The 15831-nt window shown below is 31.8% G+C and overlaps 1 protein-coding gene across 2 annotated transcripts in view; it reads left to right on the forward strand.

Annotated features, from left to right (window-relative positions):
* Positions 1 to 13484, forward strand: part of LOC150080925 (uncharacterized) — a 102280-nt gene extending 88796 nt beyond the window's left edge. Inside the window, exons 4-5 of one of the 2 annotated variants that reach the window (XM_090381464.1) lie at positions 5750 to 5851; positions 13356 to 13484. In XM_090381464.1, the coding sequence (XP_090237590.1) occupies positions 5750 to 5851; positions 13356 to 13412 (159 nt within the window). In that variant the 3' untranslated portion in view covers positions 13413 to 13484. Of the gene's footprint in view, positions 1 to 5749; positions 5852 to 12587; positions 12735 to 13355 lie in introns of those variants that run through there. The other variant, XM_090381465.1, reaches the window with a different exon arrangement.
* Positions 13485 to 15831: the final 2347 nt, after the last annotated feature.

Below are 15831 nucleotides of genomic sequence, written 5' to 3' on the forward strand. Positions count from 1 at the left end.
ATTTTAACCCAGTTTTGCGTGTATAGGATAGCACATAACATCTAGAATTATCCATATGACTGATGGCATATGAGTCTAGCTTATCTCCAGCAAAATCTTCTGATTCCATGCTGACTAATAAGTGGACGTTTCTGTAAGCAATGAAAAGGTTAGACTATGTATAAATGAGATATAACTTAAAACGATGCCGTTTTACCAATATTCTGATTTATTCAGATATAGCTATGTATTTCTGATGCATTTGCACTATATTTATACATAGTCTAGACTCCTTCATAGCTTGAGGCTTATGCCCTAAACGCTTGAGTGAAAAGGTTAGTTAATTAACTTTATTACAGTCAAACAATAAAAAATAGGGGAACAAAATAAACAAAACTGTTCATCACGAAGATAAAACACATTAATAATAGCATGGTTCAAATATCAGCTATTTATACTTTTTTTGTATGATTCTAGAATGTTCATCAGGTTTTTTTTTTTTTTTTTTGGAATTCGAGAATATTCTACAATTGTGTATTCTTCTAGCATATTCCAGAATTCTAGAATATACTCTATTTCTAGATTATTCTAAACATTGGACGGGATTAAGGAAGTCTTCTACAACAAAAAAATCTCACAAAATAACAATACAGCACACAAAACTACTTGATGTTTAGGCTTAATTTTAAGGCCTTAAGTGCAAAGACACAAAACAGATAAACCATGATCCTTGTAGCTGAACCTCTGCTCTTTCCAGTGGTGGCAAAAACGAGAGAATTGATGGTGTCCCACATTAAGATAATTGCCCCTTAAATAGGTCAAATTTGACTTTCAAATTTTGAGTCTATCTTTGAAGGAAAATATCTCAGCCAGAAAACAAGTAAAGGGCTGATATTTAGTTAGGCTGAATTCATGCAGTTGGTAAGTGGAATGTCCAAAGAATAAGGTACCGAAGGTTTTTATTTCAAAGTTATGACTTTCAAAAGTCTTGCTTAAATTTGTCGTGACAAATTTTTTGTGCCAGTTTTAGACAGCATTGTAAAAAATGTGAAGATTTTTGAGCCTGGACACCAAACGTTTTGCATTCTCTGCCAAAACTAGGTATACCAAGTTTCAGAGCACTACTTCTCACCGTTGTGCTACAGTAACACTTAAAACTTTGAAAATTTTTTGTGATTTATTCTGCATAACACAAGTGACCTCCACAAAAAAGGTGATGGTGCCTCAAGCATACTATATTTTGAACTGAAATTTTGCACAGCTTCATTTGAAACCTGTTTAAACATCCACACCAAGTTTCAACAAAATTGAAGATGGTCAAGCAGGGAACCCTAGGTCACTTGACATGGAATGTCCCAATAGCATCATCTACAAACTACATTTAACTCAAGTTTATTTCACTTACAAATTGCGAAATTATGCTTATTCGAAAATTTGTTAAACAGTATTATAACCTTTAAATACATTGAAGAAAATTTTCAATTAAAATTCAAGTTGAATAATGATCACAATTAATTTGATTGTGATAAACTAGTGATAAATATAATAATGTTTTGGGTGCATATTTTTTTTATATTTTGTTGCATATTTTCTTATATTTTGTTGCATATTTTCTTATATTTTGTTCCATACTTGCATGCATATGTTTGTTTTTAGTGCATATTATCATATAATTAATTTATCATATCATATATATTATAATAGTGAACGGCTCAATACAGGGTACTTGACTAGTATTGAAGTAGTCAGTTTGTAATGTTATAAACAATATATAAATAAAGTATAGATATTTAAATTGCAGCCTGCAAAAATCTTTTCTTTCCTGATATGGCTTTTGTGCCAAAAGGGTTGCTATCATTGTTCTAAGGCATCTCTCAACTTATGACTCATAGGGGCATTGTCTGTGGCCATTCCTGCGTCTCACAATATCTCTGACTCACAGTATCCTGTGATGAAGTTTTAAAAGTAGATGTAACAACTAGTATTAAGTGGAGAATTTAACTAAAAATGTTACAATAATCAGATTAACAAAACATTACAGAAATTGCATAGAAAACAAAAATAGAGATACTGAAACATGACTAAATTTTACAAGACCAAAAAAGGATTTTTGGCAGATCAAAGCTGATCTGCCAAGAATTAGCTTTACAAATTCTTACAGAAAATAATTTTAAAAAATTTCCAGAAATTAAGTTTGTAAGATATATTGTTAAAATTGACCAAATAACAAAAATTAAGTTACCAGCTTAATTTCTAAACAAACCTTTTAATACACAAGAATAGACAGGAATACCTAGTCACATGTGATCACTATGACTACTAACTGCCAATTTATTCAAATAACAAATTGAATTTTGATAGGAAAATGCCTCAGAATAGTGAAATATGTTGCAAAACAAAATTTTAATTACAGCTGCAGAAAATCAGTCAAGAGGTGTAAAGGTTTACACAAGGTAATATCAGTAAGATTACCATATGCAGGGGTTTGCATTGATGTTCATGATAGGAAAAGGTTACATAAAACACGTTGATTTTTGCTGGAATTTTGTTGTTAAATACAGACTAGTCAAATGAAAACAACATTTCAGTTGTCTTAAGTTTTAAATTTCGTGCTGCTGTGGATGTAAATTTAAGGATTGTGATACAAGTGATACTGTTGAACAATAAGGCATGTTGGCTGTTCTGTATGCATAGAGTATGAAGTGAAATAGCAGAGACAGGCATATCTAGGCGCCTCCGTAGCCAGGTGGGAAGGAGCAGCAGTGCGTAGCACACGCTTCTTGATTAGACCGGGGTTCGAGCCCGTCACCACCAAATACGGAGGATGCGGAGAGGTCAGGGAATGACCACCGCATATCCCGGAGCAATATGGCCTTAGTTGCTAATGCTCCTAAAAACAACATAACAGATAACAGGCATATCTAAGCTAGTGCAAGGCAATGTGATTCGGTTTCCTTGTGGGAGTGCATCCAATCATCAGAAATTCACTGGGATATGGAAAACTGTATGCCATGCCCACAAGTATATTAATGGGCAGATCATTACTAAGAATGAATTAAAACTCTAGAGGATAATACTTACTTAGGACAAATTCACACAGTTGTCACAGAAAAAAATTTTATCCTAACAAACATCATCATCATTAGTATGGGTAGGTTGTAACAGTTGATTATGTAGCCAGAGAACTAGATACAGGGTCCTGAGCTGGATATCATCATTCTTCTCTCTCTTTCTTGGTGATTCCCTTCTACTTTTCCACAGTCATTTAACTCATTCGTTTTTGCTGAGGGCTGATGACCCTCCTATGTGTGTGGGTCCTGTGGCACAATTTTAACGATCAGACACCTTTTAATTTACTGTCCAGATTTTAGCAGCACCCGTTTTACCGCTTTTAATCATCTGACTGAGCCATATACACTCAGTCAGATTTTATCCGACAATGACAACGTGTCTGCTATTTTTAGCTATTTTAAATCAATAAAAGCTTTTAATTGTATTTAATTCATGTTATTGTTACGTCTCTATTGATTTATTTCTTATATCTTTGTTATTATATATCTGGACACGGTGGCCTTACTAATTAGGTCACCGAGAGTTTAAATTTTTTTTTTATAATATTACCTAGTCTTGGCCCATTATAGCCGTAGTTGCTAATGCGCCAAAAAACCCAAACAAACAAACCTTCTACTTTTGACTCTCTCTCTCTCAGGGTAACTCAAATTTTTTTTGGCTGGTGCAGCCTAAGCCTTCCTTGCACTATATGGCTAATAATAATATCAGTGATTCTGCTTACACTGTCATCTACAACATATTGTAGTACAAGAAGGTCTGCATGAAAACGACTCCCATGCTGCTTCTCAGTGGTGAACAGAAATGTCCAACTGTTTCTGTTTGCAGCAAAGTTTGAAGAGGGGAAAAAAAATGGCTTCTTAAATCACATTAGTGGCTGTGGATTGCATATGGTGCGACCATTTTGAACCAGAGAGAAACCACACTACAATAGTAACCATATGGTGTGTGGAATTTTTCATCAGTACAGCTGAAATTCAATGAAATTCGAGCCATTTGAAAGCACTGACCAGGTTATGTTCATGCTTTCTACACACAGGTACTGGTGCTATGTCATTCATGTGTATAGGAAAAACTGTGAACTTGCAAACTTGTGTGTGAATTCTCAAAGCTGATCTGCCACATTGTGTCAAAAACAAGACACACATTTGACTGTTATTTTGTTGCATGACAATCCCCCCCCCCTCTCTCTCTCTCTCTCTCTCTCTCTCTCTCTCTCTCACACACACACACACACACACACACACACACACACACACACACACACACACACACACACACACACACACACACACACTCAGTTCAACAGACTGTAGCATCCATCCAGAAAATGCACTGAGAAGTGATTGTGCAACCAAAAAATGATCTGACAGGATACAGATTCCACACAGATGAAGTGAAGGAAGCTGTCACAAAGTGTGCCAAAAGACTTAGCATTAGCATTACTAGAGGCATATAAGAAAACAAGCTTATGCAGCATGCCAAAAAAAAAAAAAAAAAAAAAAAAAAAAAACACTTCCATTTTATAACTCCGTTCGTTCAAAATACCTGTCCAGCTGAGCCTTAAATTTATTTAGGCTGTCAACTTCCACAACAAGGGATGGAAGTCTGTTCCACCAACCAACTACCCGCTGGCTAAAGGAAAATTTCCGCACATCTATCCTACATCTGTCTTTCCTCAATCTGAATTTATGTCCTCTCAGGTGATTATTCTGAGCAAGAGGAAGAATCCCATCGCCATTGAGCATGCTCAAACCATTCAAGGCTTTATACACCTCTATCAGATCACCTCGCCAGTGCCTAGTCTCCAGACACTGTAATTTGCAAAACTTAAGCCTTTCTTCATAAGAGCAATCCTTTGTTCCATTCACTAATCTTGTTGCCGTTCTCTGTACTTGTTCCAGCAACTCTACATCCTTCTTGAAATGAGGCGTCCAGACCTGTATACAGTACTCAAGGTGTGGCCTGACCATTGCCTTATACAAGGGAATAATCACATCCTTATCCCTTCTAGAAAAATTCCTGTATATCATTGACAAGACACGATGAGCTACTTTTGCAGCCCATCTGCACTGCTCAGAGAACTTCATATCTGCCTGCACAATTACCCCAGGTCCTTTTCATTCTCTACCACTGTCAGTGTAGTACAACAGAGTTGATACGTTGCTCTGGGGGTTGCTGTTTCCCATATGTAGTACTTTACATTTGTCAATGTTAAACTTCATTTGCCACCTCTCAGCCCATCTGCTCAACCTTTCCAGATCCTGTTGCAGCAGCATAGTGTCAGTAGTGTCCTTAACAACCCTGCCGACCTTTGTATCATCTGCAAACTTGGACATTAAGCTTGATATACCATCATCAATATCATTTATAAATACAGAAAACAATGGACCCAACACTGAACCCTGAGGAACTCCACTAATAACAGTCCACGATGAGCAGTGTATATGAAATCTGGTGTACAGATGAGATAAGTACATAAATTGCAGCAGAGATTATTTTAAAAAATAAAGTTATACCAGCTATTGGTAAAAAAAAAAAAAATAGTTCTGGTTTTCATGTGCCTCACTTTCATATTAATAAAATTGAATCATTTGACTTGAAGAATAGCATGGAATGGATTAGCTATAATTATATTAATTTTATATTTTTCTCTTAAATTTCCATCTGTTTAAATAAGTTTCTTCAATTTTCATTTCAGGTGTTTGGATTTTTGAGCTTTTTAGTGTGTGTATTTCTGGGTCTTTTACACTGGTGTGGAAACTTTGATCCTCAAACAACAGAAGACATCATGCTTTCTGCTGTAAGGGCAAGTTAACATCAAGAAGGTCTTTGAAGATATGTCTTTTTTTTTTTTTTTTTTTTTCTTTTTTGTTTGTTTGTCCATTGTATATATCATAATATAAGCACAAGAAATATTTGAGTCTGATAAAGCTAGTTTTAATAAGTACAAAATAATAAATATCTCACACACACACACACACACACACACACACACACACACACACACACACACACACACACACACACACACACACACACACACACACACACACACACTCTTTATATATAGATATTTAAGCAAATGCCATGATGATTTCTACATGCAGTAACTTGTATGTTAGTAACCCCACCCCCTTTTTTTTTGTTAAGATAGGAGGAGAAGGTATTATCAAAGTGAAAGTATAATAAAACGGGTCATCACAAAGCAAATGCTTTCTATTTCCAAGTCATGTATAATGAGCTTTTCATTGTAGAACGAAACTGCAGTACTGCCAGCTTTTTAGATAAATAGCAAAATATACTGTGGGCGTAAAGTGATTCTTGGTGCTAATCCGGTTGCCATAACTGCCAAGTTTTTAGCATTTAAAGCTGTGATTGACCTCTACTTGAATAATAATACTTGTTAAAAATTCTCTTATAAATTACTAAGACATATATATTTTCTACAATATATTTGCTTAACTGCTTTTAAATGCTAAATTTATAGAAAATTTGCTATAGTGTTAGGTAGCAACATAATCTTTACTACAATAAATTCTTAATTATTTAATATTATATTTAATGATTTCAGAATTATGCATTCTTCAAAAGAAGCTTTTAAGTATTTCCAAAGATATTTTCTCTCTTTCAAAACGTGTTGCTCTCTTTTCTTTTCTTTTTTGAAGACATGGATGCTGAATATATTTTTTTTTTCCATAATTAGTCTCCCCTTCCAGCTTTTTAGCAAATTGAAGCTATTTATAATTCACTGTCCTCATTTATGCAGATGTTAAATAATACTGTATTTTGTAATGGTATAATTTTGCATATTTGAAAATATTAGTATTTGCACATTTGAAAATAGTAGCAACCTTAATGTTCTATTATTTAATTTTATGGTATTTATCATTATCTGAATGATTAGGTATAGTTTTGTTTTGGATGTTTGAAGATTCAGTATTTCATATTGTGAGCTAGCAGTTTCATTAATTTTATTTATTTATGAGGTGTGATTAAAAAGTTCTGGGACAAAACTAATATTTTAGAAATGATGAAGCTTGCTAGCTGTTCAGATCAATCTTCTTTGAAGTAGTCTTCTTGAAAATGTATACACAGATTCCAGTGCTTCAACTTTTGAAGTGTTCCTGAAAGGTAGTTCTTTTAGAATTGCTAATAGTTACTGTGTTGCATTCTGAATAATTTGCTCAGTCATTGAAGATCTGTAACCTTTCAAGGGGACTTGGTAAGCTTTGGAAACAAAAACAAAATCACAGATATCTTAAATCCAGAGTATGGCAGATTGGGAAGTAGAGTGACTGATGGAGTACTTTGTAAGAAATTCTTGAAAGGAAAGTGCACCGAGTTTGGAGGGAGCATTGTCATAATGCAAGTGCCAATTCGATGAATCCCACTTTTACAACTGCTTTCTCTGAACAGCATTGTGCAGTTGCTATAAAACCGCTTTGTATTATTTTTGATTAATTTTTTGACCATGCAGAACAAATTGATAGTGAATAATATTCTGTGAGTCAAAAAATATAATTGTATTTCTTGTGTGTAGTTGAGGTTGTCTTGCTTTTTTTTTTTGGACTTTGAAGATGGAGTTTTCCATTGAGAAAACTGGGCCTTTGTTTTGTTTCCCATCAGCCATACACACAGGATTCATCACCAGTAATGATGGAAGAAACAAATTGTGGATCAGCTACAGCATATTGAGAGCCTATAGATCCTGATAGGTGAGAACTTGCTGTTCTCTGTGAATAATGGGTGTATGGCATCAGTGGGGATGTAAGGCACATACTTGGCTGAAATATATCACATTCCCAAATCTTGTGCTAAAATTGATTGATTGATATGTCCCATAAGAAATACTAATTTTACCAGGAATTTCATGGATAATTAAATGTAGATCACTCCTGATAAGATTGTGAACATGAGCAATTGAATCATTAGTTTTTGAATTTGAAGGGTGGCTAGAATTAGGAAACTTGCTACAGTACCACAATTTCAAAGTCAGTCCCCAAACTTTTTGATTGTCACACCCCATATGCTGTGCATTAGAATGTTCATTCTTGTCCTTTCATCCTTCTGCTGATTTTTTTTATCATCTGTTTTAATAGTGGCTGTGCATAGTTAAATCAGTATCTAATGCTCATTGAGATAGTCTCCAAATGAATTGAGTATCCTGATTTACTTTTTCCTCTGCTTATTTTCGTTGTTTTTTTCATTTTCGTTTTAGATTACTGTAAAGTATAATAAACATATCTTTGTATTCTTCCAAGTTCAAATGAACAAAGACTTGAATAATAATTTGTAAAGAAAATTGTTTCTTCTGTGTTTATGTTGTATAACTATATATATCCATCAGTGGCAAAACTACCTACCACCAGGTCTGCCATCTTGGAGCAGTTCAAAGAGTCAATGGTAGTTTTATGGCCGGTTTAGTATGGTTTTTAAAGATCAGATGATGGCCATTGTGAAATTTTCTGGAGGGGGGGCCAGAATTTATAGTTTTGCCTCTGGTATCTGTATACTGTATTCTGTGTGAATTTCTTAATACTATGCTGCTTAAGAAGTTACCTGTTATTTGAGCTTTTATGGTATTTACAAATTCTGTAAATAATAATATTCTGCTAGAATATAATCAACTGTTAGTGATCACGCATATTTACGGGTATCTTTTAATGCATAAAAATTTTCTGTTGATCGTAGTTTTCATCTCTTCCAATCAGACTCTTTTTGAAAAGTGTGCATATTATATTATATTGATAACCATATAAGTAGACTGTATTAGTAAATATTCTCATATTCATTAGGGTCAGATAATGCTTAAATGAATAATGCTTTTAGTGTAAATATAGATATAGAGCTGTAGCATACAACTTGTGAACCTATCGTCTAATGTTTGTTATCAAAGTTATCTTTTCCATATTTATAGCAATTTTGTGCTGATACAGTCAAGTGACAATCATTTATATTGTATGGAAATGTTTTTGACTAAACCACAGTTATCCATAATAGTTTGTAGGTCATGATAAGATTTGGCTTATTAAAAGCTAGAAGAGCTTTGTCCATTTATTCAAGAGCTTACTTACATAATTGAATGTCTGATTCTGAAGTTTTGCAAATTTAATAACTGTTCCTTATAAAAATTTTTCTTTCAATATTTAGTAAAGTTTATAAGAGGTAAAATATTTATTCATGAAAGGATGAAATTTTTAATATCATTATTAAATAGTCATAAATTTTAATTCTCCAATTAGAAGTAGAACAAATTATATAAAACTTGTTAGTCTTTGACAGATAGTTGTTATTCTTAAGAAGTTATAATTTGGTACAAATGCAAAATTTTTCGGTATTGGGATAACATGAATATTGCACTTTTTTTTCTTTTTTTTTTATCTGATTTTGTGATATTGTTTTGCTGAAACAGAAGGAAACTTTGAAATATAATTATTTAGCTCTAAAATTAATTTGGAGAATGATGCAGTTGTGTAACTCCTCCATACATGAAGTAATCTTTAGACATAAATTTATTTTTTATTGCATATTGTAATTGCAATCTTGAATTATGGCATAATATTAGGGATGAATATTTTGTAAAGATAACTCCTCCCCCTTCATATTAACACATTTTAAAATGGAACTGTGTTTTAAAATGATAGGTATTTTATGTGGTAAGTTTCAGTATGGTTTTTATGAATATTACTTCCTATGCAAGATGCTTTTTTTTTCTTTTTTCCTGAAGTTGTTTTTCAGCATCAGTTTTGGCAGCAACTGTTGACTGGTGTAACTAAAATATGCTTGTCACCAGACAAGCATATTTTAGTTACACCTTGCATTGCTTCTGTATCTGCAGTATTCTATACAAAATGTTTTATGAAATTTGTTTCTACAAAAAGCACTTTGTGTTTGTTCAATAATCACAATATAATTAGCAACATATCTTTTTGTTCAATTGCATATTTCTTGAAATTGGTCTTTATTCATAATGTTCCCAAATAATTTAATAGTTGAGAAGAATTATAGTTATCAGTGTCCTTAATTAAGGGGGAATTTCTATTCATGAAAAAAAGCCACATTTATTTGTTATTAATTTATTTTATTTTATAATAAACTTTTAACTTGTTAGGTCTTTATTCATAAGTTGCTACATCTGATTAGGATGGGCTTGGCACACCCAAGGTCCTGAGCTGGATATCATCATTCTTCTCTTTCTTGGTGATTTCTTTCTACTTCTCTCTCTCTTTCTCTCAGGGTAATTCAGAATTTTTTTTTTGGCTGGTGCAATATAAGCCTCGGGCTTCCATGCACCATATGGCTAATAATAATAATAATTATTATAGTTATTTTAAGATGCATTTGAATGACAAATAATTAATTATACAATTCTTATCAGTAGTAATTTCTGTAAGTTTTTTATTTCTATGAGGTTTTTTGTTATTTAAATATGCTTGATTATTTTTTAATATAATATAATATTCATATACTTGATTATTTTTTAATGTTTATATGCTTTTAAGTGTACAATATGCTCTTAAATGCATTTTTTATCTTTGAGTTGCCCAATGTGTTTATGTAGCAATTTCTTTGCAGTTAAGAATACTGATTATAAAGATTTTTACCTTTAAAGACAAGATGTATGTACCAGATTTAATTATTTCAACGGTGAAATTTTTAGAATTTAAGGATTTTATTTTTTTATATTTCAGTTTGTAATCAAAATCCTTCATAATTTTTTAATTGTATACTTTTTATTTATTTTTTGTATGCATATATTTTGAAAATCTCTGTAATCAGGACTGAGATAATTAATATTAAACTTAGTCACAAATGTGTTTTTTGGCATCATATATTTCATATATATTTTATTTAATATTTTTTAATAGTTATATATAAAAACATGAGATGAATTTAAAGAATTTTCTGCTTGACAAGCTTTTTTTTTTTCTGAGGTAAACTGCATTTCTTCAGTTCTGATTTTAGAAACTTGTTTAAACTGTATTACTTAAGATTTAATTATTGATCTTAGATATATACCATATTTATTTTCTGTGTTTCAATGTGTAGTTATCATAATATTTTTGTGATGAATGTGTTAGAATTGGACAGTTTGCCCCTTAATGTATTTATTCAATAATGATATTTAATTATGATTAATAAGAATGTTATATTATTAGAAACCAGTTGCCATTGTAAGTTTTGTAAAAATTTCTGAGTGTTTTGTTGTTTTGGTTACTAGAACAAATCATTTAATTGGTCATTTGGATGAAATAATGAATCAGGGATTTAATTGAAAATAAAATACGTAGAAGCCCTCACTCACAATTAGTTGCTCACAATGAGATAATGATTGTTGGTAAGTATTAACCCTTTCAAGCTTCAGTGCTGAGATTTTTAGAAGTGGCAGTTTCAAAGCGGAATATATTTATTGCATGGTGGATATGAAAATTACAGTAAAATATCTAATTTATAGCTCAGAAAGGGTTATGTGATGAGACTTGACTCATCATGTTATACAAACTGACCTTTATTCTTAGCTGAAGGTCAGTTCATACTACTATTGGACCTTGGATAAAATAAAGGAGTGTTTTTTTTTTTTTTTTTGCAATGACTACAGCTACGACCATATCCAAAGTTGATCAGGTTAGTTTAAGTTAGGTTTTGCAAATTGTCTATTCTAATGATCATGTTTAGATATTTATTAATCTAAATCATATTTAGATTAATAAATGTATTAATAAATATAAATATATTAATAAATAGATTAATAATGGAATTTAATAAACATTTAACTGTAAATTTCATTTTCTATTATATGTTATAATATGTATAATTTTCATATCAAAACAGTTCACTGCCATTCACAGAATATTCTGAAGTAGCATTTTTATTTTATTATATCCTTCAGTGTTATCTTATTCTTTTAATTTTAGGCAGTAAATTAATAGCAACAGTAAGTTTTATTATTGTTGGTTCTTGGTAATCTTCTCGGTCCATCTGCAAGGGTTTGTTTCTGTAAATTATACAGTTATTTTAGCTTATAACTCCTCTTAAAAGTCTTCCTATCCATTTTCCAAAACAATGAGGAATTTCTACACTACATCATTTTTGAACTTTAACATTGTCTTTTTGTTTTTTTTCTTCTACTGAAGCAACAGCTTGTTAATCTTGCTGGTATTGAATACGCCAAAAAATATATATATAATAAATAAAACTTATATGATTCTAATAGTTATTTAAATTCATATGTGAATTTTAGTATTCCAGCAATTTGATATTCACTTTTGATGCCATCTATTCTTTTTAAGTGGAAAGTTTTAGCTGTATAAAGAAAAAAGTTCTTTGCAGTGACATAGAATAGTTTCATTCCTTTTTTTCGGTTGTGCAGTTGGTTGGATTTTTTTTTTTTTTTTTTTTTTTGACTTCTTAGGTTTGAATAACCTAACTAGACTTGTTTCTAATGGTGTTTATTAATCTTTGATATTATTATACAATGTAGTTTCAAAATTAAATATTTACCATTTTAAATAACTTCCCACCTTTTTTATCCTTAGAAATGCTGATTGGTAAAGTAAAGACACCACGTGCCTGCTGTTATCATTCTTTTGTGTGCTTGCTAGACTGTTAATATTTCCCCCCCTCCCCCATCATTATGTTGATCATGCAGATATATTTTATATTATTCATCTGCCATGGTAACTTTCCATCACTGCGTGATAGATCTTGAAATTTTTTGTCTAATTTTCATAACTAGTTGTTAAACATTGTGAACATTATATTAATATGTTTTCAGGAATTAATATTACTTACTGCACTGTCCCGTGAAACTTGAACATTGGTCATCACTTATATTAGGAAACTTTTACTCACAATTATGGGAAGCATTTTTTTAATGGCAATAGATACAATAAAAGTTTAAACTATATTTAGTATATACATTTTTGGGAAATTAAATTTGGTTTGTGCACTAAATTTTAGTTAACTGTTTATTTATTTTTTTACTGAAGTAATTCATTTAATTCAGGAGAAAAAGAGGGTAGAAACAGTAATGGGGGTGACTCTAAACTATCTCAAATAATTTTTTGGTTAATTTTAATAATTTACTGTATTACATTAATTATTTGAATTCATTGTCTAGTTATCCATTTAATGGATAAACACTAATCTGTTATGTCTGTTGCTTGGCTTATTATTTTATGAAATCTTAATAAGTTCTAAATTAAAAACTCTCTTTTCTTTCCAAACTAGAGATAATTTCGTTTTTAATTTTTATCTTCCCAAAGAAGACAAATGAAAACCGTTCTGAAACAATTTCATTTCAGAACGATTGCAGTGAGACTTGTACCCACGTCTCTCGCATCTCCAGTGCCAGCACCTAGAACATGTGGTTGTGAGTCAGCCTGCTAATTTAAAGTTAAATGCACTGGACAGTGTGGCTACAGACATCTTCTTGAAAACTTCATATATGCTATTTTGTAGGGTTCTTGTTGGCTGTACAAAATTAGCTATTGGTTTTTTTTTTTTTTTTTTTTTTGTTTTTTTTTGAAGCACTAACTTTTAATGAGCACTAACCATTAGGTTTTCAGTGTGTAATTTTTTTTTATCTAATGTAATAAATGTGCCAAATTAGTTTAAAATGATGTGCATCCCTTATTTTCTTCAATAAAGAGCCATTTTATTATAAAAAATTGGAATAAAATTTGGGTTAGATAAGTTATTTCTGTTAATTTAAAAATTATAACTATAATTATTTCAGTATAATTTATTATATTTAAAGTTTTTTTATATTGATTACGGTGTGAGGTTGGAACATATCAGTGATTTTGTTGAAATGAAAGAATATTTTCATATATTTTATATTATTAGCCTGTCAGCAATTATCAGATGCTATAATGGAGGTGCTTCCTGGAGTGGAAATAGTGATTAGTCCATTGTTTAAATGATTATAACATGGCTTTTTTTTTTTTTTTTTTGTGCTCACTGCAGCTTCTAAGTGCTAAAAATTGAATTACATTCTTAATGATGAACATTTTTTAAAATTCTGTAACAGAATTTTAAATGTGGTTGCATGTGCTGATTTTTATAGCCTGATCTTTCTGTTTAATAATAAAACTCTGTATTAGTATACCTTCATAATCCTCTCTCCACCTTGCTCAGTATATTGTGATTGAACTATTAAAATATATTTATAGTGAATTAGCTACATAGAGTGCTTTTATATCCAACTTTTAGAAGCTTATAATATGTCTATTTATGAGTTTTTCCCATTAAATATTTTTCCAATTAAAAATAAAACAGTAGCAGCTATTTAAAAAAATAAATGATTACATAAAGTAGTCAAGTGGACTGATTTTCATACTTCTTCCTTTAACCCTGTATTAGTTGCGCAAAAATGCAAAATTCTTCTGTGCCTGCAAAAATCTGAAAAATGAGCACAAAATTCAAAATTGTTCATTTTTTGATGTCATCTATAATTTCAATCTTTTATGAATGAACTGTGAAAAATCCATTTACTATATTAAAAACATATGTTTTTAATTAATTTTTGAAAATTAAAACTCACTTTAGACCTGTAGGAGAGCGAATGCAAATTTAAAAACTGCGCATTTCAACCTATGCTTTGATTCGAGGAGCATGTCACTAACAGCAACACTTGCTGCAGGAAACGTGACATGCACATGTAATCAGTTTGATTCCAGATGATGCATCAATGTCATGAAACCAGAGACCAGAGAGTATTACTAATTGGAAGAAAGTGTGCAGCAGTAAAGCAAAATTATATCATTATCTCTTTGTGAGATATGCCAGTCAACACATGCATATAATTAGGTTTAACTTAATCAGGAATTTTTACTAACTGTGCAATAATTAATAGACATTTCTAGAATTTTCTATGAGCAATTCAAAGAAGCCGTTTCAACACTAGGTATTAGCATTAGTAGAGGCATATGAAGCAAGAAAGCAAGCTTATGCAATCAGCCAAAAAAAAAAAAAAAACTTCCATTTCACCCCTCCATTCGTTCGAAATACCTGTCCAGCTGAGCCTTAAATTTATTTAGGCTATCAACCTCCACAACAAGGGATGGAACCAACAACCGAGTAAAGGGAAGTAAATGCCAAATGAGTAAATCCCACTTCAGCACACTGTGATCACTGCCACCTAGTGGTTCCTTTATCTGCAGATTTTTAATGCATGAAGAATCATTACTGATAATCAGATCAAGAGTATTACTCCCTCTAGTTGCCTCCCGAACATGCTGATGTAGAAAACAATCATCCAATAAATCCACAAAAGCCTTGCTAGTGTGTGAGTGACCAACCCACAAATTCCAGTCAGTATCTGGGAAATTAAAATCCCCCATTATAAGACTCTCTGATTTACTGGCCCACTCTATTTCCCTGTACAGTTTCTTATTATACTCATCAGAGTCATTAGGCCTATAGCACACTCCTACTCTCAATTTTGATCTCCCAATGCTTATGTCACACCAAACTGACTCGACACTGCACTGTCCAGCGATGTCGACTGGCTTCACTTCCTTGGATTTTATGTGTTTCTTAACTAATAGTATAACCCCTCCTCCCTTCCTATCTTGTCTATCCTTTCTGTACACATTGTACTCCAAATTCCAGTTCTGCATTCCTTATATCTGTGTGACACCATGTCTCTGATATCCCAACAATATCTGCCTTTGAAGTTTTGAGCAATACCTCAAATTCATCAAATTTATTTACCAAACTCTAGCATTGGTGTACACGCAAGTATACATGCACCTGTTCCTGTTCTTAGCTACCCTA

Source organism: Mastigoproctus giganteus, chromosome 9 (genome assembly GCF_048544385.1).
Source record: "Mastigoproctus giganteus isolate SK-2022 chromosome 9, ASM4854438v1, whole genome shotgun sequence".
NCBI lineage: Eukaryota > Metazoa > Arthropoda > Arachnida > Uropygi > Thelyphonidae > Mastigoproctus > Mastigoproctus giganteus.